Source organism: Protomyctophum bolini, assembly GCF_963924005.1.
Source record: "Protomyctophum bolini genome assembly, chromosome: 8".
NCBI lineage: Eukaryota > Metazoa > Chordata > Actinopteri > Myctophiformes > Myctophidae > Protomyctophum > Protomyctophum bolini.
In genome coordinates, this window is record NC_137869.1 from 23,248,397 (window position 1) to 23,271,463 (window position 23,067).

Here is a 23,067-nt window from a genome sequence, read left to right on the forward strand (position 1 = left end):
GGCCTTACTCTGGGACCATTAGTTCTGGATCTCACTGAGCTAGATAACCATACATCACCTTTTCAGTGTTCCTCTGAATAATAGATTTGGGATTAAAGATGGCAGTCTGTCCAACAAGGGGGCATAGTTATTGGCAAACAATTTGCATGGGAGGTCCATAGTAGTTCACTGACAGCGATACGGTTAAGAGCAGCTTCAGTTTCGTATACTTGGCAGTGGTGCAAACACACACAAAGGGCTGTTAAATGGACGGATGATGGAACTGCACGCCAATTACTTTTAGGTGGAGATCACCACGGGGTGTCGGTAAGAACATATGGTAGAAACAACCAATTATAAAAACTGTTGTATTTTACTTCCTTAACTGTATGTGGTCCTATAACATACTCGTAAACTAACCAATAATAAAGGAGAAATATAAATAATATACAATTATACATACATTCAAATATTAACATGAACACATTATGTTCTGTATAGTAATGGCTTACTTACTTAAACTAACAGCAGTGAAATACTGTAAACTGTAAACTAAAAGCAGTGAAGCCATAGCCTATTATCTGAATAGTTTCGTCCTGGTCCAAACTAGCAGCACCATCTATAAATATTGAGTGTGCTTCCTAAATTCAATACAGCTTTACTAAAGCCTGCACATGACAAATTCAATTATAACGAAGGTTACGTAGGTAACCACGGTTGTGAGCAATTGGATCACTCCAATAACTCCACCTCGTGGAGGAACTATCATAATTGGAGTGATCGGCCTGGGCTGTGGCTCAGCGGTCCAGGCACCTTGGCTGGTAATCCAGTCTGGCAGTGTGCCACGGGTTCAACTCCCGATCCGACAGCCTTTACTGCATGTCACCCCCCCCCCATCTCACAGTTCCTGTCAGCCTACTGTCTGTCCCTACATAAAAAATATAAAATAAAGGCGAAAGCCACAAACAAATATATTGGAGCGATCCAATATAGCGCTACATAACAGCCAAATACTCAAAAGGATGTTGTGGATACTTCCCTTAGAGAAGCTTAACATCCTACATGATAATTACAAAGGCTTTTTCAAGATGTGGCAACCACTCATAAATGTAGTGAACACTTTACCTGTACCTTTAGGTTTTCTTTGTTTTTTGTTCATGTTCATATTTTAATTTTGTAGTAGTTTTGTTTGTGTTTCAGTATACATAAGATTATAATGTTGAGAAGGAGAGGCCACACAATTCTTACCCACGATGCAAAAATGTATTAAACAAATTCAGGAAAGCAATGTTTCGACATGATAGTCTTGCTAAAATCCTGAGGAAGACTATCTTATCGAAACGTTGGTTTCGGCCTCCTTCTCAACAAATACAATACTTTTGTTATTGGCTGAAATTATTTTGGAGATTTCCTCATAAAAGATCATACAACACAACTTGGGATTGTAGGAAGGACAAGAACATTATTTTACAGTAATATTTCCTTTCTTATAATCTCATATTTCACTGCATTAAGTAGAAGGGAGGCTAATTGTTCTGTGACCTTTAGTACAGCGATAACCCAACTTCAATTAACTCTCACATATTTTTTAATTGTAATGTTATCGTTACATGTAGGGTAATGGCCAGTTTGACACAAAGTTTTCAAAGACAATTAACAATTGCACAATTTAGGCATTTAGACTCTCTTATCCAGGGCAATTTAAGACTTGTGCCAGATTGGAGTAAATGGCTATGGCATGAACCCTAGTCAACTACCCACAGTGTAAAATCATGTGCAAAGAAAACAATTCAAGTGATAACTAGGCCATCCAACTTACTTCTGGCTAAAACATCTAAATACAATTCTTAGCATTTGTGAGCAAACAGTATATGCCTAGAAAATATTATGTGTACAAGTAACCAGCACATGTGCATAGTTGCGAACACAGTGAGCACTTACTATGAGACCTAGCAGATCATGTCTGTCTGTCTGTCTGTCTGTCTGTCTGTCTGTCTGTCTGTCTGTCTGTCTGTCTGTCTGTCCGTGTGTCTGTCCCGCTATCCAAATATGGAGTGTGTTGCATCAGCAATCACTCAGCTCCATATATGGGCACAAAAGGGGCCAGGTCCACTCAGCTCCATATATGGGCACAAAAGGGGCACCATAGGAGTCCCCAAAGCAGCTATACGTCCAAAACCCAAATATGTACGAGCTGCGTTCGCTTCCCGCGTTTGCGCGTCTTACTCGTATAACTACTGTAGCATCTATAAAACATAGTGCAACAAACGTGATACAGGGAAGGAGGAAGTGCTAGCGGGTAAGGAGGTACTGTACAGCCTGAATGAGTCACAGAACAGATTAGTCATCAGAAGATGCAATAACTTAACAGCCGTGGCTGAGGAAAGTCATAGCTATACAGAATATATAGCTACCACCTGCATGGAGCAGGGGCTTAATGAAATTCCTCAGTCATTGTATTAGATAGGTGAGCCCTGGGCTATAGATGGCACCACTTACAGTAAATCTCATAACGTGCTGTAAAAGGTTATCAGACCATTCAAAATCATTCACCTCATAGAGGTAAATTAACAGGTATAATGTATAAAGTCAAGAATGGACTCAAACAGAGTGGACCAAATTGACCCACTAAATCTGCTGTTTCTTTCTCTGTGTACACTGTACCTTTAGCATGCATGTACATGGGGAAAAAACACTATTAATTAAGGTCATTGCATCACATTCCTTTAAACAGAAAAACAAGGATTCGTGTCCGATTTTTTAAACAGAGGCCACCCGAGAATGATATTGCATGTGCAAATGTAAAAACAAAAAGAGGCATGCAATGTTCTGAATGAACGCCGAAGCTGCTGGGGTCACAGGACAGGAGGGGTTAATGAGCAATGGAGAGATGCTGAATGAATAGCATGGTGCTTACTGTACATCAAGGGGCTGGGAGGAAGGGGGCGGTGCTATATTATACTCCTTCATACGAACGTGTCGTGTACCATACCAAAAATAGACGATCTACAAGCTCACAATGTGGCGTGATGGGACGCATTGTCAGCTTGTAGATCGTCTATTTCCGGCACGGGGCACAGTCGTACGAGTAAGTATAAAGCAGCCATTAATGATTCTGACGCTGGTTATTCTGCTGGCCTTCCTAAGCATGTCAGAGGCTTTGCCAAGGCATGGGATATTCACTTCTCTCTCCGCTGGGACAGCCGAGAGAGACGGGTGACCCTGCACACTCTCCCGCCTCCCCCTCTGGCTGTGTGTACTGTACGTGTGGCCGTGCGCGTTCGTGAGCGTGTTAGCCTACGTTCTGTATTATGATGTACCATTATTTCATATTTGTGTTATTTGAGTTTCTACATTTATTTATATTTTTACGTGTGCATGTACTGTACTGTATGTACCACATGTGTTTGTGTGTGTAATTTTTCTATTGTGTGTGTGTGTGTGTGTGTACACTGTATGTTTGCATACCAGGGTCGCCTGAGTAAGGAGCAGCGATGGGGCAGCGGCAATGCACTTCTATCCAGGAACCATTCCCTTGAGGAGGAGTTTGAACGTGCAAAGGCTGCTGTTGAGGTAAGCAGAGTGGTACTTAACAACGCACCTCACCCCTGTCACCTGTCAAGTGAAGAGCACTTAGCACTGTGCAAGGTCGTCTCTTCAATATTATGGTGTTAGCCAAAAAAGAAGAAAAGAAATATCCTGCTGCCATTGTTGGAGTTTAGGTTAGTTGCTATTCATTGGTGGTACAGTGTAGTGTACACTTTCATTTTATATTCTTTATGGAGGGACAGACAGTAGGCTGACAGGAAATGGGGGAGTGGCATGCAGTAAACATGCAGTAAACAATAATAATAGCAATTCAAAACAGTTGTCCTCAAAACACGATCTGCGATGTGAGCTTGTATATCAGCTGTTCTCTGTGCGCAATACTGTTTTTGCTTTGAAGTATAAATGTCTCCTAGGGTGCATCTCACTAGCCAACTCACAAGAGGAGGTTGAATGGACTGAAACCAGCGCTCCCGAAAACTACAAGTTTGGAGATCTGTTTGGAATTGATTACATGAAACAGTCACCCGTGCACCCAGTCCCACAAAAACTAAACAAATAATTGGTCTATACTGTATGATCACAGCCGTAAATGCATACGTAGGCTACACTGCAACCTATGCATGTACAGCATATAGCACGTACAGCATAGCACCATCCTCTGGTGCCTGTAGCATAATCTATAATTCCAGGTATCTCTGTCTGTCTGCATGTCTGTCTCTTGATACTGTATGTGTGATGACAAAGTACTGATATCTGACTGCATGACTTCACATACTGGCCTCCAAGTACTGCACATTATAGACCTCCAACTGATAACAGCTGCTCTCACTACTCTGATAATGGGTGTAAGCTCTTTGAGGAAGATCAGAGCATTTGGAAACAGCGGCAAGGAAAAACTAACCCGACTCCGCCAGATTGCGGCAGTATTGAGTTCACAAGTTCCCTCCTCCTGCCTGCATCTGGTCTCTCTCAAGCAGAAACAATGAACCTGAAGCAGCGGGACAAAAATGTGATATGTCCATAATAATTTCGAATTGTAGAACTTGTAGTCTGACTCCTGTTAGGTTGTGTTTACATTTGCGCTGTGGCGCAGTTACAATACGTCACCAGTCTCGGGTTGGGACCCGCCTCTAGCGGCTGCGTACGGCCGCATATCGCTCCGATCAGCATTTGTTCGGAGTGCATCGTCTCTGCCCGAGAAAGACCAGATGGGAGCAGGAGGAGGAACTCACTGCTGCCGCCATCTGGCGGAATCAGGTTAAGGAAAAACCCCCCTTTAGTTAACAATAGGCAGGTAATTAGGTCAGGTATTTTGCTGCCAGACATATCAGGTATCACAGGGTGGAAACAATTGAGTAAATTATCCTTGGGCTATACAGGTAGAGTACAGAGTACTACACTGTAGCCCTCTCATTCACTGAATATTTGTTATGAAAAATGACAGAAGTTCTTATATTACTTTTACCATCTCTGCCAGGCCGTCACGGCTGGGGGCGGGCATTACGTTTTCACCCAAGTGAGTCCGTCTGTGACATACAGGCTGCGGTAAAGTTTCGCTTCACCAGCGGGATGAGGGGTATATTGAAAATGCATTTTGTCAACGTTTCACTGCTACAGTCTGTCTGCCTGCCTGCCTGTCCGTCCGTATGTGAGCTAACTTCTGGCACCGCTGCAGTGTCTGCATGGCTGCACTGCACCCCACGACACAATATTACCATTGTTTACACTGGAATGTCTTATACTGTAATTTCATGCTGCCTTAAATAGTGAAGCGAGATCAATACCACTGAGTTGGCAAAAAAAGCAAAATGGGTTTCTGTTCAGGGCTTTAAAGATAAACAAGTCAAGTTCTACTCTGTGTAATTACACTGAGACACGTTTAATATTCCACTGTGTGACAACAGCTCCCTTAATTGGAGGCATTGTGTATGGAAGCATTATTTCCTAGCCTGGCTTCCAGCCTGATTCGCTGCATTCCGTGATTTGTTTTGTCACTTTGCTACTAAGTCTGGCCAGCCTCCTGTTTGACTCGTATTTCATAACCTCACCTGTTACATAGCCACATTGTTGCTGATACTTCATCAGCCAGCGCCATTCTGTCCATGCTTTTGTCACTGTTGAAAAAAATAACGCCAGTTCGAGACTCAAGAGTAAAACCTACAGTAAAAAGTAAACACTAGTTTGATTCAGTAATCCACTATGTCAGATTCAGTAGTACAACACTGACGGCTGTGTGAGGGGAGTTTAGTGAATGATAAGGGTACGTTGCAGGGCAACAGCAGTGCGCAAATTGATACAACGTCAAACTGGGGTTTTTGTTCCAACCTGCACCACAGACCAATCAGAAGCCTCTGGTCTATTTTCAGTTTTGGCATGTTCAGCCTACCTTGGAGATGGGAGACTTTCCAGACTGAGTAGCGAAGTGACAAAACAAACTCACGGAACACAGCGAATCAGGCTAGAAACCAGGCTAATTATTTCTACCAATGTGATGAAATAAAAAGATAATGAGAAATGTTCTCAGAATAATAAGTTGAAGAGCTATAGAGACCTTTATTAATCCTGAGGGGGATAATTAGTTTTAGCTTCACCCAGCTGCTGATGGCTGCTTAGATGGTCATGATGAGAGCTCAGGGGGTGCGATTTAGCATATTGCTCAGGGACACTTCAACACGTATAATGTTACATTCTGATTGATAGACAGGCTCTTTACGAACTAAGCTACAGCCACCCAATTAATAATGTTTCTGATTAGATACCAAGATTTTTAGTTTTTGGGATACTCATCATATTGATTCTAACCATTGTGGAGAAAGTGTCTCAATATTTAGAGAAAGTATCTAATTATTTTGGCATAGCCTAGTAAGTAATTCTTTTTTAAATATTAAGTCATTATTTTTTAAATGATCATAAATACATTCACGTTATTCCCAAGCCTCTACAACACTGCTCCTACTTCTATCTCCAAACGTGACAGCACTCCACGTGCCTCCACGCCCCTCACACGACATTGGTCTGTGCTCTGGCATTAATGTAGGCTTCTTTCACCACCTTCAATGTGCTCGCATATTGTTATTCACCAATATTACCATAGATATATAAGAAAGGCTAGATGGCTCACCCACGCTACTGGCCAATGGAGAGCAACGTCGCCAGAGCCATAGAGTAAGACAGAGTTACGACATTGAGGGGGAAGAAAACAGCCTGGTCATGTGTTTCATGTACTCGCACGAGCCCATTGACTCCAATGCCGTAGAAACGCCTGGCATTTAAAGTGTTTAATGTTTGTTCAGGGCACTAAAAGTGACGTCATGTGGCAACCAAGTCTATAGAGGTTTAATGTTTGTTTACAGCAGTTAAACAAACATTGACATCATGTGGCAGCTACAGTGGGTGGCCCTCACTTCACACGAGTATGATTGTTGTTTATATGTCTGCCGAATTGTACTTTTTGAGGATAAAAAGTGAGGACAGAAAAGTGAGGAGGTAAATTGTGATTGCCCGGAATGAGATGTAACCTACTGTATGATGGGAAGCCCCTCACTTGACATGGATGTGAGTTTCTTTTCTTTCCCTTTTGTTGTTTTTGATTCTTTTTTTGTAACACATTTGCTCACCCAGTGTCAATTATCTAATGTAATCCTGGGCACTACACTCCCTCTGCCAACCTGGGGAGAGCAACGGACTGACCTCCTTCTTGATGCATGAGGAGTCCAAACCGCTTCTTTTCACCTGACAGGGGGAGTTTCCCCGGTTGAACGTAGCGCTTGGAAGGAATACGTTATTCCAACCAGTTCCTTTCCCCTCCATCAGGCATTTTGTATTGGCCTAAAATATTGTCTATATAGCCTACATACATTCATGAATCCACTTGCTGACCGGCTGTTAGTATTGGGCAATTTATTTTTTTCATTAACATCCTATGGCAGGCAAAATTGTCAAAAATGTTAAACGTTCCTTACGCTTTAAGTAGCATGTGACATGTCAAACTAGGGTGTTTTCATGATTCTGAATCAATTCCAAGCATTAGTTGTGTTTTGTTTCCTTGGGCTAAAAACGGCCATAGACTTCATGACAAATGTGATGAGGTCAGCACAAATGTGATATTTTGTGCAAAACTAATGCTTGGAATGGATACCGTGTTCCACCCTGGAGGAAAAACAACAACCTGACAGGAGCAAAAGGAGAGAGAGAAAAAGAACAGGCAAAAAAGTAAATTAACAAGATTTAGGCAGCCTTAAATTCAAATTTAAGCCTGGTCTCTCACAATGCCTTGTCTTTTTAACCACTTAACAGATACGCGTTACTGGTGAAATAATCGGCCGGTATACTCCATATTGCGACAGTGGCGCCCGTCCCATAAACTGCCAATGTTTTGGGGGGTTTTGACGGCGTCACTAACATGGAAGACAAATAAGAAAGAAAAAAAAATCTGGGTTTTTTTTAAGGTCACATGGCGAGAAGGCATATTCCAATATGAATTAATACATTTTAAACCAATCGATCTGATTAGCCATGCTGATGGAAGCAGCAGCTGTCAAAAGGTGTAAACACATGGAAAGTTTGTATCAAACTGACTGATGTTTGTCACCGATGACTGGCGGGTGGTTTGACCAATCAGGAGGCAACGTTCTGTTGAAGCCCTTTTTCTTAAACTACGAGGAAGGGGGATTATAGGGCTCCTGCTGCTACTGTGTTTATACAAATTAATATATTTAAAAAGGAGGAGAATAAGGATCCAGGATGTCACGGTGTAGGATTCAGTCAGCCTCCTCTTCATCAGATTCAGATTCTTCCTCTGCGTTCTTCAGCCACTCCACAAACGTCCTCATCTGCTGGAGGAAGACGACCTTGCCTTTAGACGTCGTGTTCTGCATACCGTCTGCGTACCACTTCAAGATGGCTTCCTCGCTCAACACGTCGGCTTTGTAGAGCAGGACGATAATCTTCTGGAAAGAGTTCATGAAGTGGATCTTGTCGTAACAATACTCCTGGATCTTCAGCAGCAGAGTGACCTCAGACAGACGCTGCGACGTGAACTCCTTCAGCAGAGGGCTGTATTGCTTTAATTGTTTGATGGCATGCTCTGTGACCACGTCCTCCTTCTTGTTATACTCTACAGTGTTCATCACGCTGGCCCAGAGGATACTGATCATCGTCTGCTCTGCAATGTTTGACTTCTTCATTCCCTCTCTGCTGTGTGCGATGATATCTTTCTGGGGGTCTTCTCCTGCGATCTTGTCCTGCAGTTCTCGCTGCAGTTCTTTACGTTCAGCGATGAACTGCTGATTGCGGGCGAATTCGGACAGCTCCTTGAGGCCAGCGTCCGTGAAGTACTTGGAAAAGTGTTCACAGCTCCTCTTGTTGGCCGGGAACAGTTCCATCAGCCTGCTGTCCATGCCTACTTTACGCAGCATGGCGGCCACAGAGTTGATGTCCTTCTCATTGATCCACGACTTGAACAACTTCACCGCAAAGGCTGCAGAGACACCCTCTTTGACAAGGTTTTCGTTGAACAGGCTGTTGAGGATGGAGGCTGATACCTTCCCAATGGCCAGCAGGATGCCGGTCAGCATGGCCAGCTTGTTGCGCTCAGACTCTGTGAAGCCCTTCAGAAACAGAAGCAGCTTTTTTATCTCCTCTTCAAATCCCTTCTCCAGGTACTTGTAACGCCTGATCAATTTGTTAAAAACCTGAGCATAAGCTTGCATTGTCTCTAGGTCTTCTTGTGCCGTGAAGAGGCAGAACTCGGTCCGGGTCATGTCATCGGACAGAGTTCCACCTGGAGCCAGCATCCCACCGGCCACCAGGATGTCAAAGAGTGTTTCAGCATAGCGGCGGTAGTCAAGCTTGGCGCCGGAGGCATCAAGGAACTTTGCAACAGCTTCCAAATCAGGGCCAGTTTGATTCAAGCCCTGTACGATACTTTCTTGAAAATGAGTAGGGTCAAATCTATCTTTTTCATCTCTTTTCCTCGTTTTGAAACGATGGCCGGTTAGCGTTGGCTTTTGTTGCTTTTGATTATTCATAAAAGACTGCTGGTAGAAAATAGCTTTGTTACGTTTCGGAGGACAAAATAAATGTTTCTGCTTCGTTCTGATGTATGTGTTATCCAGAACAGCAGCACATATATAATGTTGGCTAACATGCTGATGTCACAATGAGTCACATATATGGTGAAGTGAGCGAGACGTCGGAAGAGGTATGTTGTCATAATGATGTGGTAATGGTTTGTTGAAGGGTTGTGTTGACATAGTGAACGTCAGAGGTCCGTCTACCCGTTCCACCATCACACCAATTTTAATATAGGATTACACTGTTGCAAATGGGCTTCTTAAGAGAGGGAATGGAATAAATAATAGTAGGGACTATAGGGACAGGAAGACGGTGAGAAAGTGAGAGGAGTACCCACAGACAAACTGGTCCGTGGCTGGATCACTTCCACAAGCGTGCAAAGATGTCCCCTCTTGTTTGAAACTCAAAGCCCTCCCATATTGCATTGTTAGTGTTCCAGCATCAGCCAGAGGGAAGGTAATTTTGATAAGTGATGAGACTCTGATGCTCCGAGACAAATGGAGGATCGATGGGTAACAGTATCTCAGAGGTTCAATCAAAGGGCCTGAGTTCTGGCCTCTACTCTGTAAGAGCACGGTTTGGCTGGATGCTGAAAACCATTTTGGCTCCTATACGGCCGATATGAAAGCCCACAATCACATAATTTCCCTCCAAATAGCTACGTACACATACAGGCATATTGTTCGGGAATGAAAGGGGAGATGGCTCAAGATGCTTGGAAAGCACATTGATTTTTAGCACAAACAGTAGCTGCCAATCAACTCAATAATCCACACAATAATTATAATAATTGTAATAATGATAATGATATAATAATAATGATAATTTTCAAGCGATTTCAACAGAGCCTGCTTATTTCTTTAGATAGGGTGCTCCATAATTTGAGAGCATAACTGAAGAAAGCTAAATCTCCCATTTCGTCTGGATAGTGTTTTACTGTGTTTTACTGTACAGTTATATATTTGATTTAGTTTAACTGTTTAAATTGTAAACTGTTTAAACTTTCAATTGACTTTTTAGGAAGACCTGTAAAAAGTACATTGTAGCAGTTCAACTATTTTTTTTATTCAACGCTGACCCCATAATTCCTGAAAGGTTAAGGAGCTCTGACAATTCTGTGGAAAATAGTGATATGTGCCTTGCCTTGGAGGACTGTTAATAAGTACAGCTGGTGCAGTGTTAAGCACAAAGATATTCAATTCACTGAACTCCCCTGTGACTTGGTCTAGTATGTTTGATGCCAGTCTTTACAAGTTTTTCAATCCTATCAGTGAACTCCAGATGGATCAGGGAAAAGGAGGGAGAACAAGAATAATGGAGAGACTCGGGCTGAAAGTGTGTCACTCTGTGGAAAGTGTTTCCATTCAGTGCTGCTGTGTGGCCACACTACATCATCGTTATCCTCCTGCCGCTGATGCTGCCGATTCCTTGTGCCATTGTGTCTGTCATCTTTCCATGTACAAACTGTACATTACCAATAGCACAGTGTCCAACAATTACAATGTCAGTTTTTTCACCCAGTGCCAATATCTAATGTAATACTGGGCGCTACACTTCCTCTGCAAACTTGGGGGGGCCTCATGCCTCCTTCTATGCATGAGTAGTCCAAGCTGCTTCTTTTCACCTGACAAGGGGGAATTTCCCTGGCCGGACGTAGCGCGTGAAGGAACACGTTATTCCGACCAGTTCCTTTCCCCTCCATCAGGGGGCTGGCCAGGGGGCGGTAGTTTAGAGACCAGGATTACAGCATGTTTTTGTGAGTGTACCTACCCTAGGAGACACGGGGAGAACATGCAAATTCCACACAGAAAGGCCCTTTCGCCAACCCCACCTCGGGTAAAGGGCACTGATGACGTGGAGGAGGGAGCACGCCCCCAGCGCCCACAGCGCCCCCAGCGGGAATCGAACCCAGGACCTTCTATCTGTGAGGCGACAGCACTACCGACTGTGCCACCGTGCCCCCTTGTGTTGCTTTTCCTGTGGGGATAGGTCACCGTGTTTTGTTTCAGTGACATGGGCCTGCAGGGGGAACATCATGTTTTGGTCTAGTGTCTGTGTGTGTGTCTAGTGCTAATAATCTATCTGTGCTCAAATTATTCTCCTGGTGTTTATTCTTGTACCAATAATTTGTGATGGTTTCCGGTTCATACGGTTTCATTATTGGTCCGAAGAAAACTAATTATTGGTCTGTTATGACTTCTGCTGTCATAACAAATATCTGATTACGGTCTCTGATTATTAATTGGTGTTTGTTGAGTGGGTTGTGTTCAGCAAGCACAGCTTTGGGCATTAAGCATTCCTTCTGACAGTGGGCACTGGCCAGTAGCATTATGCAATCAGCTCAGCTGGCTTCACTTCAACCAAATCTTGGGAAAGTTATACCGGTTGATTTCACTGTTGTTCTAGCCTAGTTTCAAGTGATCTTCTCTATTCCATGACAGAAGTGGCGATTTAGGATTCAGAGTTTGTTCACAGGACAGCAGTTGTACAGACTGTCTGTGAACAAAATAACTCGAGGACATAAAATAAGAAATCACAACCTACTGTATGATCTTCTTCAAAATGCAGCAAATCAGAGGGCAAAACAGATCCACCTAATTGCAGAGCATTTAAATAATTATTAACTGCGTAATGGTACATATACAGTATGCTGCTTTTGTGGCTTTCATACCAAAATGACATTAAATAGAGGATAAAGGGTAAATGGCCCAAGAAAGTCAGATTATCTCCTTTTTAATTCACACAGCGACTGATAAAGACAAATATTATGGCAAGGCTAGTGTTCATTAAATAAAGCTCTGATGGAAAAGCTGCAGGCCGGGTTACACTCTCCTCTAGGGAGAAAGTGTTTTACAGAGGCAAGGTCTGCATAGTGTACCCACAGCACTGAGAAAGGCTACATGAAGGTGACTGTCGGGCTTCATCTTTGATTAAAACAGCACTGTTGTAGTCAAACAGGCTTCTCTTTTTCTTTTGGGAGATTGGTCTGAGCAAAGTCTTGGTTTGGACTTTGGAGTACGATTGCAGATAGTTAAGATGGTGGTGCAGCAGTCTAGTCTAAAATAGAAGACATCTGGAAGGTTTCCATGATTCCACTGGTTGGTTGTAAACATTAGGAGAGGGAAACACTTCCCCCCCTCCCTTTACTTTCCTTGCAGGTGTACTCAAGCAAGACACCCACAATTGTGTGCCATAAAGTGCCATATTTTGTAGTTACATGACAAATAGAAAAACAAATCAATAAATTGATGCATTGCATTTGTGTGTGTTATCTGCTATTTTTGAAAACATTTGAAATATGTTTTGGAATAATTGCCCAAAATAGGAGCACCGGGGTTAATGTGGTTAGAAAAGTAGGATCAAGAACTAAAGTATAACCCCTCTCAAGGCAAATACAGGATACTGTACTACAGTAAATACTGTGAGTTTATATCCCTTTACAATCTCTAGACTTAATATTGTCAGTGCTCATATACCTAGATGAAATGGCTGCATTATAATCTTTGTGTTATTTTACTATAGCTTTCAAAGCCATTGCAAAAACATTATTGTGCTTTAGGCCTACTGTACTTAAAAAGTAGTGCCAGTAGATGTCCAGATAAATATTTTGATCTTGATTCTCTTGATTCTTGGTCCTTGGCTTTTACATTGAGTGATTCTTTTTTACATTAACAATTAAGACTTAAGGCTTTTCTGGGTCACTGGGGGCTTTTTTCTCGGCTGAAAATGCCTGGGCACTCGCCTGACAGCGCTTCCGTGTTGAAAATATTTGATCTCTCAGTAGGCAGAGGAAAGCTCCTTGCGTGCAAGCACATAAGGCCAAGCTGCTAGACTTTCCTGTTATACTATAAACAATTAAAAACATGCGCTGCGCTCAGGAAAAAACATCTTGGTGGACACAGGGGGCTCCATTTTTGTCACCACTAAACCCCGTATCCCTAAACTTCGTCTTTTTTACTATTTTACAAAAAAAAATGTAATAGTTACAATGGCCAGTCTACAAGCTCACAACGTGTCAATGTATATTGGCTAGTTGAACTATTAAAAAATGTTTTTCAAAATAGTAAAAAAAAAAAGGCTAAGAAGTTTAGGGATAAGGTGTTTAGCGGTGACGAAAATGGAGCCCAGGGTCTTACAGTATGTGTAAATAAGTATTTTTTTGTAATGTAAACCTACTGGGCAGAGGGGTTAAGTCACCCTCTCTCACTGCTTGGTTTCCATCAGAGGGTTGTGACTCTCAAGTTACTCTCCTATTACAGTGTAGGTAAACCGTTTAGTTTGGAGTGTGCATCTACTGTATGGAAGAACTTAAAGACATGATCAAACAGGTTTGCTTTGACACACTTAAGATTAACTGTGATGGAATGACACTACATTTTATATGTAAATTAGTAGTGTACCGTAGCTTGGGATCAATGTACTGATTTCATCTGATTATTCTGGAACCAGGAATTCAATGCAGCACTACAAACACTGAGTAAACTGAGTCTACGTCCCATAAAGTTGAGAAATTGACATGGCCGAAATAGTTTGATGTTCACCAAGAGCGGCAAAGTGCTTTAACGTTCTGATCCGTAACACCTTTTTGATGTTAAAATCCTCTTAATGGGCTTTCAGAACACGGGAACACTTTGACTGACAAACAGATGGTCGTACAGATCGTTCTGTAGAGCAGGGTTTCTCAGGGGGAGGGGGGGGGGGTCGCCAAATTATTTTGTGGGGTCCCCAAATTATAAAACAATAATAATAATTTAAAAAAAAATGCAACTGAATGGCTGGAAAATGGAAATAGAGAGTTTACATAGTACACATAGTACATGCATAAACGTTCCTTAATGATTATATCTGGTTTCAGTATTAATTTATGATATATTTTCTCTATTATTATTATTATCAGTTTGGGGTCGCGAGACATGGCCAAAGTCAGCCTAGTGACATCTACTGATACAATCTTCAGATACAATGTACAGTAATAGGTTAATCAAAATGTAATACAAATGCCTCTCACAACAACAATGTTGTCAGGCTTCAAGATTGTTTAATTATGGAATCAAACACCTTGATATGGGATATACTATAGTGTTGAATGTGTAAATTAAAACCATGAAGTTTGAATGAATCCGATGCTGAAGTAAGCTGAAGTGTTTGATGTAAAACAAAATGTTCAGTTTTTCTTGCAAGCATTTGGCTTGACAGCTGAGCCATCCCACTCTCTTTCATGTCTGTCTCCATTGTATTGTCTGATGCAGTCTGTTGTGCAGAGATGCAATGAAGGGTTGGTGAGATTTGTGACAGCACTTTACCAGTGTTGATCTTGACAGCCAGTTTATTTTGTTTAGTCATATTTTTGAATACATTTTCATATTTTAGTCATATGAAAAGTTGTAGTACGTGTGAATGAGGCCTGACAGAATCAGCAGTGAGGCCTCACCTTATGATACAAATGGCAATTTATTTTAGTCAGAAGCTTGCAATTACCAGTCTTTTCTCACCACCAATTAAGGGCCAAACACTGATATACACGTCAATAGCAACCCTCTGGCAAGAGCAGACGCACGCACGCACGCAACCTTTTTCTGACCTCCTCAGCCCCAGCAGTGCCAGTACACGGCCCTTACTATACAACTCTGTCATGTACAGATGAGCTCCTGCCTGAAGGACTCAGTAATACTCTCTCTTCTTCCTCATTTGGGCTGTCACCGTCTCACCGACAGTGAGACAGCTGAGAATTTGGATTGAGTAAACTGGAGAAGAACGCAATTGCTGGTGTGTGGCTGTTGCATGAGAAAAACAGAGTAGCTGTACATCTAAGACTCAATAGCTATTTGTCATCTAGGAAGATGGTCTACCATTCCACTGGGGACCATTTCTGAAATCGTACCTGAAATTCCATTGCATAGTATAGTATAGAATGAAATAATTTTCTATGCTCTTTCGAATGGCCTGCCCTGCCCTGGGTAGTCGCTAGTCGGACTAATGGGTTGCCAGACTAATGGGTTCAAATTGATGGGGCTCTATGGTCGGACTATTGGGTAGTATTGGTATTCATGTATCCATTCCAAGCATTAGTTTTGCACGGTTTACTCCAGATCTCTTCTATCCAGGTATGTTTTATCTAGAAGCGTCTCCCTTAGCACCCACAACATTAACCTGCTCCAATCCGAGGAAAACATCTTGAACTCCACATTCCCAGAACATGTCACGCATGTCCTCTATCCATGGTCCATTCTGTTGTTTGTCCCAGTTAAATAATTTCTTTGTTAGTCTATTATCATTCATGTTGACTAATCTGTTCCACAACCTGGCGGTGCAGACCTTCCATCGAACCTCATCTCTGTTCATGTTTAGTTTTATACTTCTACAGCCTACGGGAGAAATTGAGCCATCAACTTTATCAGACAAAGTATAGCAGACTCGTTGATGTCTCCATTTGTAGAGCCAGATAGATGAAATGCCAAAAGAACCCAGCTTCATAAGAAACTCTGAGTTCTGCCTTGTTTAGACTTGCAATGACTCATCCAAAATGTGCGTTTGGTCGAGGTCTGTTCAGCTGTACAGCTGGTGCCCACTGCCTAGCCAAATTGACATCACACTTCCTATAGGAGCAGGTGGATGTGACACGACCAAAGCCACTGTGTATGGTTATAGATCATAAGGAAACAAATAGAAAGCTGCCTGCCATACTGGAAAGAGTAGCATTGCGTGGAAAGCGGGGATTGAACCCAGGCCTCCCACTCGCCAGACCAACGTGCAACCCGTCATGCCAAGAGAGATTTCTTACTTAATGTGACACTCGAGTCTGCATTTTCGCCACTCCTCCCGACAGTCGTGCATGCATGTGTGTGTGTGAGTGTGAGACAGTATTTGAAGCGCCTGGCTGTCAGTCTGGGGGCAATATAACCGAAATACGGCAAATAAATAAATAAATATCGCGTGGCCAGCACGCACGCTGCAGGCCTGCAGCCCACCTAGCCATCGCGAGGCCCATCTAGAATCGCATTTCTGGCTGCGCCTCTGATCCAGTGTCATTAAATAATGCCCCCATTAATGCACTGCTGTCAGAGATCGTTGCAAAGGACCAAGAAACAGTCCTGAAACATCTACAGTATATATACTATGGCTCCATTGTGTGCTAAACATTCCCTTCCTCCTTTCCCACTCCATTCTTCTGTTTTCCTCTCTCAACCGATACATCCTTCCCTCCTCCTTTTCCCTGCAGTCAGACACAGAGTTCTGGGACAAGATGCAGGCAGAATGGGAGGAACTTGCGCGGCGAAACTGGCTGACGGAGAACGAGCAGGCGCAGATTCCATCCTCGGTTTCACCTCATGAGAAGGCCAGTATTCAGAATATTGATTTGTGTTGATGAAAATCCAGATTCTCATATTGCTTGGTGATGTTGCTGCTGTACAATTTACAGCATCAACGTGATAGAGAATCTAGACAGTGGTGGACAGTAGCAAAGTACCACAGAACCTCATGTATGGTTCAGAAAGTCAATGTGAGAGAATAACTTTAGATCTACAGTACTGTAAAAGTCATACCTGGGAAATGATAAATAAAACTATGAAAAATTATGAAACCGTTTATAAGAGCATAATTCAACTCCTACACTGACAAAATGAAAACACTATCAAACCAGAGCCTTTTCTAATTATATTTATATAGTACATGATATTCGATGAATGGTGATGGAGTGATATTTCTTCCTCAGAATAGATTTGCAATAGAAAATGATCCTATGTGGATAATATATGCATGACTTCAACAACATATTGCATACATTCATATTTCATTTAGTGTAAAGATAATATCCCAATACTATGATAAGCTAATTATTAAAGTAGCCCCTAACTGCAGACTGTAAACTTGACATGTCACTTCAATACTTTACAATAACTAAACCACACAGTTGCTGCTGCACATAATTTGACCCTTTTTGAATGTAGCAAATCAGAAGAGATCAAACTGCTGCTGAGCAGTTCTTAAAAGAAGGGGCCGTTTCAAAGTCGATGATTTGCATCGCTCTGCAAACAACACACCGGGATAATCAAAGCCGGAAATTGCTAAATTTAACATTTCAAGAAAACGGCTGAATCCCACAGGAGCTTTGCTCATGCAGGGTTGATGTAGAAAAGATCAATTCCTGCTACTGCAATTGTGCTAAAGTATACAACTGCAATCATCTAGTGCTGACATGTATTAGTTGAGCCGCAATGTGATTGTAATGAGGTCTGTTTATGTATGCATGTCACTTTGTCCGCCAGTAATGAAAGTTCTAATCAGCATCTGACATACTGTATGGCGCAATGTAGTGGTCAAACGTCAAGGAGGTCACATTGTCGTACATTACTTATTATTCATTATTCATTGTACTCTTAGGATGAGACTGATTGCATTTGAAAGCTGGTCTCACTTCCCTGCCTTGAGTTCCCTAGATGTAGATGTTTAGCATTTCACAACTCAACAATGTCCACCTCTAGGAGAAAAGAAAAATCACACCCGTGTGAACTGAGTGGTGCAACTCCCCTCTCCCCCTGCCCCTCTCTCTCTCTCTCTCTCTCTCTCTCTCATTAGCAGGCAACAGTGCAGCACTATCTCTCTCTCTCTCTGTTTCTGGCACAACAACCACTTTTGCCCCTACTGGTACTCTAAACATAGTAACATAGTCGTCACATAGGTTAGGACGGACATTGCTGTTCCTTGGAGTGGTTGCACCAGTCAAAAACGGCCCTATTCTTAAGAGTGTGTGTGTGTGTGTGTGTGTGTGAGTGTGTGTGTGTGTGTGTGTGTGTGTGTGTGTGTGTGTGTGTGTGTGTGTAATGACAGGGTTATTACTTCCACACGGATAACCCTTATAAGGATTGGCCCAATGCATTTGAAGAGGGGCTGAAGAAGTCTAGAGAGGGTGATTTGCCAAACGCTGTGCTGCTGCTTGAGGCAGCAATCTTGCAGGACCCCGTTGACTCCGAGGTGAGTGGCTATAAAGAATAGCACTGGCACACACGTGCAGAAGTCCTTCTTTCCTTCCTTATCTAACTAGACAAGTTCAGGAGCTCATTTATTTCCAGCTATGGCCTCTGGGAGTTGTTGCAAGATAAAGGAGATGTATACTCACTATACTCACTCACTATACTCACTCCAGGCTCTCTTGAGAAACCTCATGTTCAGCTTTAAAAGCAGACTTGATGGGTCACTTAATAATGTGATTATGATGTTGACTAATCCCAGGTTTAGCACGGTTAGATACCGCTCCTTGATGTGGAAACATTGGTACGAGTGCCTCTTATAGATATTCTTCTTTGTTTTTTTACGAGAGAGTTTTAGAGTTTTATGAACCAATGTATTTATTTGTAACTGTTTTGTATGTTTTTAATTGTTGTCTGTCATCTACTGGCTACGGCTGTCAATAAAGTTTCATTCATTCATTCACTATACTGTACTGTAGAGTTCAAACAACATATCGCTGTCCAGTACTCCCACCGTCTTGTACAGGCAGTGTCTTGCTCAAGGGCACTTCAGTATTGGCTGGGATACTCTACAGCAGGTATGCAGATATGAACCAGCATCTTTCAACAATTAACCCCCCCCCCCCCACACACACACACACACACACACACACACACACACACACACACACACACACACACACACACACACACACACACACACACACACACACACACACACACACACACACACACACACACACACACACACACACACACACACACACACACACACACACACACACACACACACACACACACACACACACACACACACACACACACACACACACACACACACACACACACACACACACACACACACACACAGGACCAGCAACAAGCAGCCCCACACTTGGCCAAGAAAGGAATCACAGACTGTGCTCCCTACAAATAGACAGGGCAAGGGAATTTATTAACAAAGATCCCCCCAGGTAATAGTTTATCGTAGCAAAGAATACACTGGCATGAATCATATTTCCAGTGAGAGTTTCCATTTGCCCAATGGGCTGAATTATAATGCAATTTCCTTCATGCATTCTCCATATTTCAATAGAAGTGACCTCTTTGCCGCCTCATAGAGCAAAGCCCTCATACAGTACACACTCCTTCCAGAATGTACAGAAGTGTGCGGGATATTCTGAGGAGAGGATTATCCTGTGGTGCACGGAACTAATACGATTCCAAAATGACTCCCTGAACGCTTGGTGGCTTATGGTCCTGCTGTGAGAACTGATGAATCGTTTCCAAATAGATAATTACCCCCCCAGCCCCCACCCATGCCTCCTCACTTCATTGATTCACTTTTGATACCTTGTGTATCATTAACTGGGTGTCAATGCCAGATTGTAACAAAGCATCACAGAGAAAATAATCAATGCAGATTGGTCACCGTGAGAATTTAAATTAATTACAGCATCTCATCAACATTGATTTTGCAGTGCAATCATGTTTGCTTTCATCCAGGTTTCCAATTCCCTGATATAGACAAACCTTGTCTCAATAGCATTATACTTCATCAGTCAGTAGCAACGCCAATAAATCCTGAGTGTTATTTAATGCAAGTGAAAATGGACTAGGACACACATAATAAGGCCCAATTAATGACATTGGCTAGCTGCCAAGTGCCAACAACTCTTAACTTACTGTAATTAGCCTTTTTGACACAGAGGATTCATTCAGAACTTTGTTGCCTAATTGAGGAACAGTGTGATTAATTTCAGATAACTTCACCATTTTCGCACCTAATCAGAAACTCCTCCAATGTCAGAGGAAAATCAACTCGTCCTTCTCTGCCTCATGGGGTAGTGACCAACACATTCTGCTAATATTGTTACCGTCTAGTGTCTATGGTTGATTGGTCTACAGTACATACGGTATATAACAGCAATAAATTCTGGGGGCTGAACTAGGGAGATGCTCCTCAGCTCTGTCTACTGTGATCATAGCTTACATTGTGCTTATCGGGAGTACTTGCATATGTCCTATTGTCCTTTATCTCAAGTAACATAGGCTGCCAGATTAAACTATCATCAGGATTTAATATGCACCAAAGCTAATCATTTTGCAAATGTTAATCATATTTCAACATGTTCACAGGACTTTGTGAACTGCAGTTTTGCAATGTGAGACAGATTTGAATGCCTAACATCTCTTCTCCAATGTTCTCTCCAAGACGCTGGCAGTTGCTAACACGGAGCACAGATGTCAGCGTGTTCCATAGGGATAGGCTTAAAACTACATTTGCATAACAAATCTTCTTGGTTGTCTCATAGGTTGTTATGGGATTCTGTAATACCCATACAGTATCATTCTACTGTAGCCTATATATAGTCCAGGTGACACCACTGCTGTTCACTGTCTCTCTCCAGGCTTGGCAGGTGTTGGGGACCACCCAGGCTGAGAATGAGAACGAGCAGGGAGCAATTGTCTCCCTCCAGAGGTAAGGAGGAACAACTGCATGTGATCCTGTTTTATGGGGAAAAGAATGACTATAGAAACTACTTCAAATATCATAAAGTCTAAGATGTCATTTTATCCAAAGTTCCCAAAGTCTCAATCGTTGGGAGGACAAACGCACGCACGTACACACAACACAGCATTTCAACAACAAAATCACAAGCAGACAAAAAGATTGAATTGCTGTGCAAACAAAACAGTAATTCATATGGTTCAATATGGCATGGTTCAACTGATTTTGGGCTCTCTCAAGTAAAAATTATGAACCCGGAAGCAGCGGGACAAAAATCTGATATCTCCATTATCATTTTGAGTTGTAGTCTTGTTAGGTTGTGTTTACATTTGCGATGTGGCACAGCTTCAATGTCATCAGTCTCTCGTTGATCCCACCTCTAGCGCACGCATACAGCCGCATATCGCTCCGACCAGAATTGGTCTCTGCCCGAGAGAGACTAGACTCTCCCTTCTGGCAGAATGCAAATTTTGTCCAGCAGGGGGAATGGTTCCACCAGGCTACTATCACATACCTTCAAAGGCAGATACAACACAGCATACAAACTGTAGATTCACATCAGCATTCAATTCCAGAGCCACAAGCAGTTACTGAACATGTTTCATTGCCACTCAGTCATTGCGTCCCAAAATGACAGTAATACCACACCAGCTTGAATCGCACTAGTATACACACAGTACCCACAGAATACAACACAAGAAGCAGCAGCAGCAAAGAATCTAACAACACATTTCCTACCTTGAGCCCTGTAATTGATGCCAGGGTCATGACTGGAGACGCCGATGGAGGGCTCGTCTGAGGACGACGTAGAGAGAGGGTCAAACTTTGGCCCCAGGTGGCCAGTACTCACTCAGCCTTGGATGTTTAGTACTGCACAGTGCACATAGCATCCTGTTGTAGTGCAGTGATCAGGGATTTAGGGCAGGCTCTAGGGTCCAGCATTCACAGCTTGTCACAGGAGAATGTAGTCAGGGCTGAGAAGAAGCTGAGCTTGGGAGTCTGGGGTCATCACCCTGGCTTGTGTTGTGTGCCTGTGGAGCAGGTCGAGAGAGAGACCATAAGCTTTGAATATAAGTAAGTAAATAAGGTAAAAAGAAAGAAAGTGAGCTGGTCAAGAGCCACATACTGTACACTGCACCTGTCTCAACTCACTAGCACAGCCTGTATACGTATACTGCATCCTTACAACATATACACAGACTAGCATAATGTAGGTGTATTTTTATATTGGATAAATACATTTTAGGAAGGAAGCCGTGGGGACTTTGGACATGCCTGGACTAGGCTATGCCTTGAAATAAATTGACTAACTTTCAATTCACACACACCCCACACACACACACACAATGTGTGTGTGTATGTGTGTGTGTGTGTGTGTGTGTGTGTGTGTGTGTGTGTGTGTGTGTGTGTGTGTGTGTGTGTTGATATAAAAAGGAGATATACAGGCAAACGATCAAAATAACAATTCTTCTACATTCTCTAATTGTGCAGACTTCTTGTAATTTAAGTAATGCAGATGGTTTTTTTTTTAAGATTTATTTTTGGCTTTTGTGCCTTTATTGATAGATACAGTGAAGAGGTTGAGAGAGAAGGGGAGAGACACGCAACAAAGGTCGTCATGAACGGGACTCGAACATGTGACACGCTGTCAGGCTAGCTAGAGCCTAGATATGTGGCATGCGCCTGGACCACTAGGCCAGCGGACACCCCAGTATGGCAGATGTTTAACTCTTGAGAGCGTAAAATGAAACCAAATGGACCCGTAAGATCTTTAGCTCTCAAGAGTTAAAGATCTATAAGGGTCCATTTGGTTACCAACTCTCCATCATTTGAGTTTAACTGGGGACAACCCTGTCAAGGACCACTGGCGGTCCCCGGGCCACTGGGCAAGGTGCTTGAGGGTTTCATTAGCTGTAGCCTTTGCTGCGATGGTATTGCAGGCATTGTATAACTTGGGGGGGTGGGGCGGTCTACTTTGTTTTG

At 42.6% G+C, this 23,067-nt stretch overlaps 2 protein-coding genes across 3 annotated transcripts in view; one reads left to right on the forward strand and one right to left on the reverse strand.

Moving 5' to 3' along the window:
- The window catches only part of pex5la (peroxisomal biogenesis factor 5-like a), a 98,765-nt gene that overhangs the window by 68,875 nt on the left and 6,823 nt on the right, over nucleotides 1–23,067 (forward strand). The window contains exons 8-11 of the mRNA XM_080769534.1: nucleotides 3,451–3,552; nucleotides 16,823–16,939; nucleotides 18,433–18,576; nucleotides 20,984–21,054. Coding sequence (XP_080625660.1) covers nucleotides 3,451–3,552; nucleotides 16,823–16,939; nucleotides 18,433–18,576; nucleotides 20,984–21,054 — 434 coding nt within the window. The remainder of the gene's footprint in view (nucleotides 1–3,450; nucleotides 3,553–16,822; nucleotides 16,940–18,432; nucleotides 18,577–20,983; nucleotides 21,055–23,067) is intronic.
- On the reverse strand, nucleotides 8,289–9,557 carry LOC308319443 (eIF5-mimic protein 2-A-like; the record flags this gene model as incomplete). Of its 2 annotated transcripts, XM_080769536.1 has the most annotated exons (2): nucleotides 8,289–8,501; nucleotides 8,700–9,557. In XM_080769536.1, the coding sequence occupies 2 exons, from the start codon at nucleotides 9,555–9,557 to the stop codon at nucleotides 8,289–8,291; spliced, it is 1,071 nt and encodes a 356-aa protein (XP_080625662.1). The 2 variants fall into 2 exon arrangements, with proteins under 2 accessions (XP_080625662.1, XP_080625661.1); XM_080769535.1 differs by having other exon boundaries at nucleotides 8,289–9,557.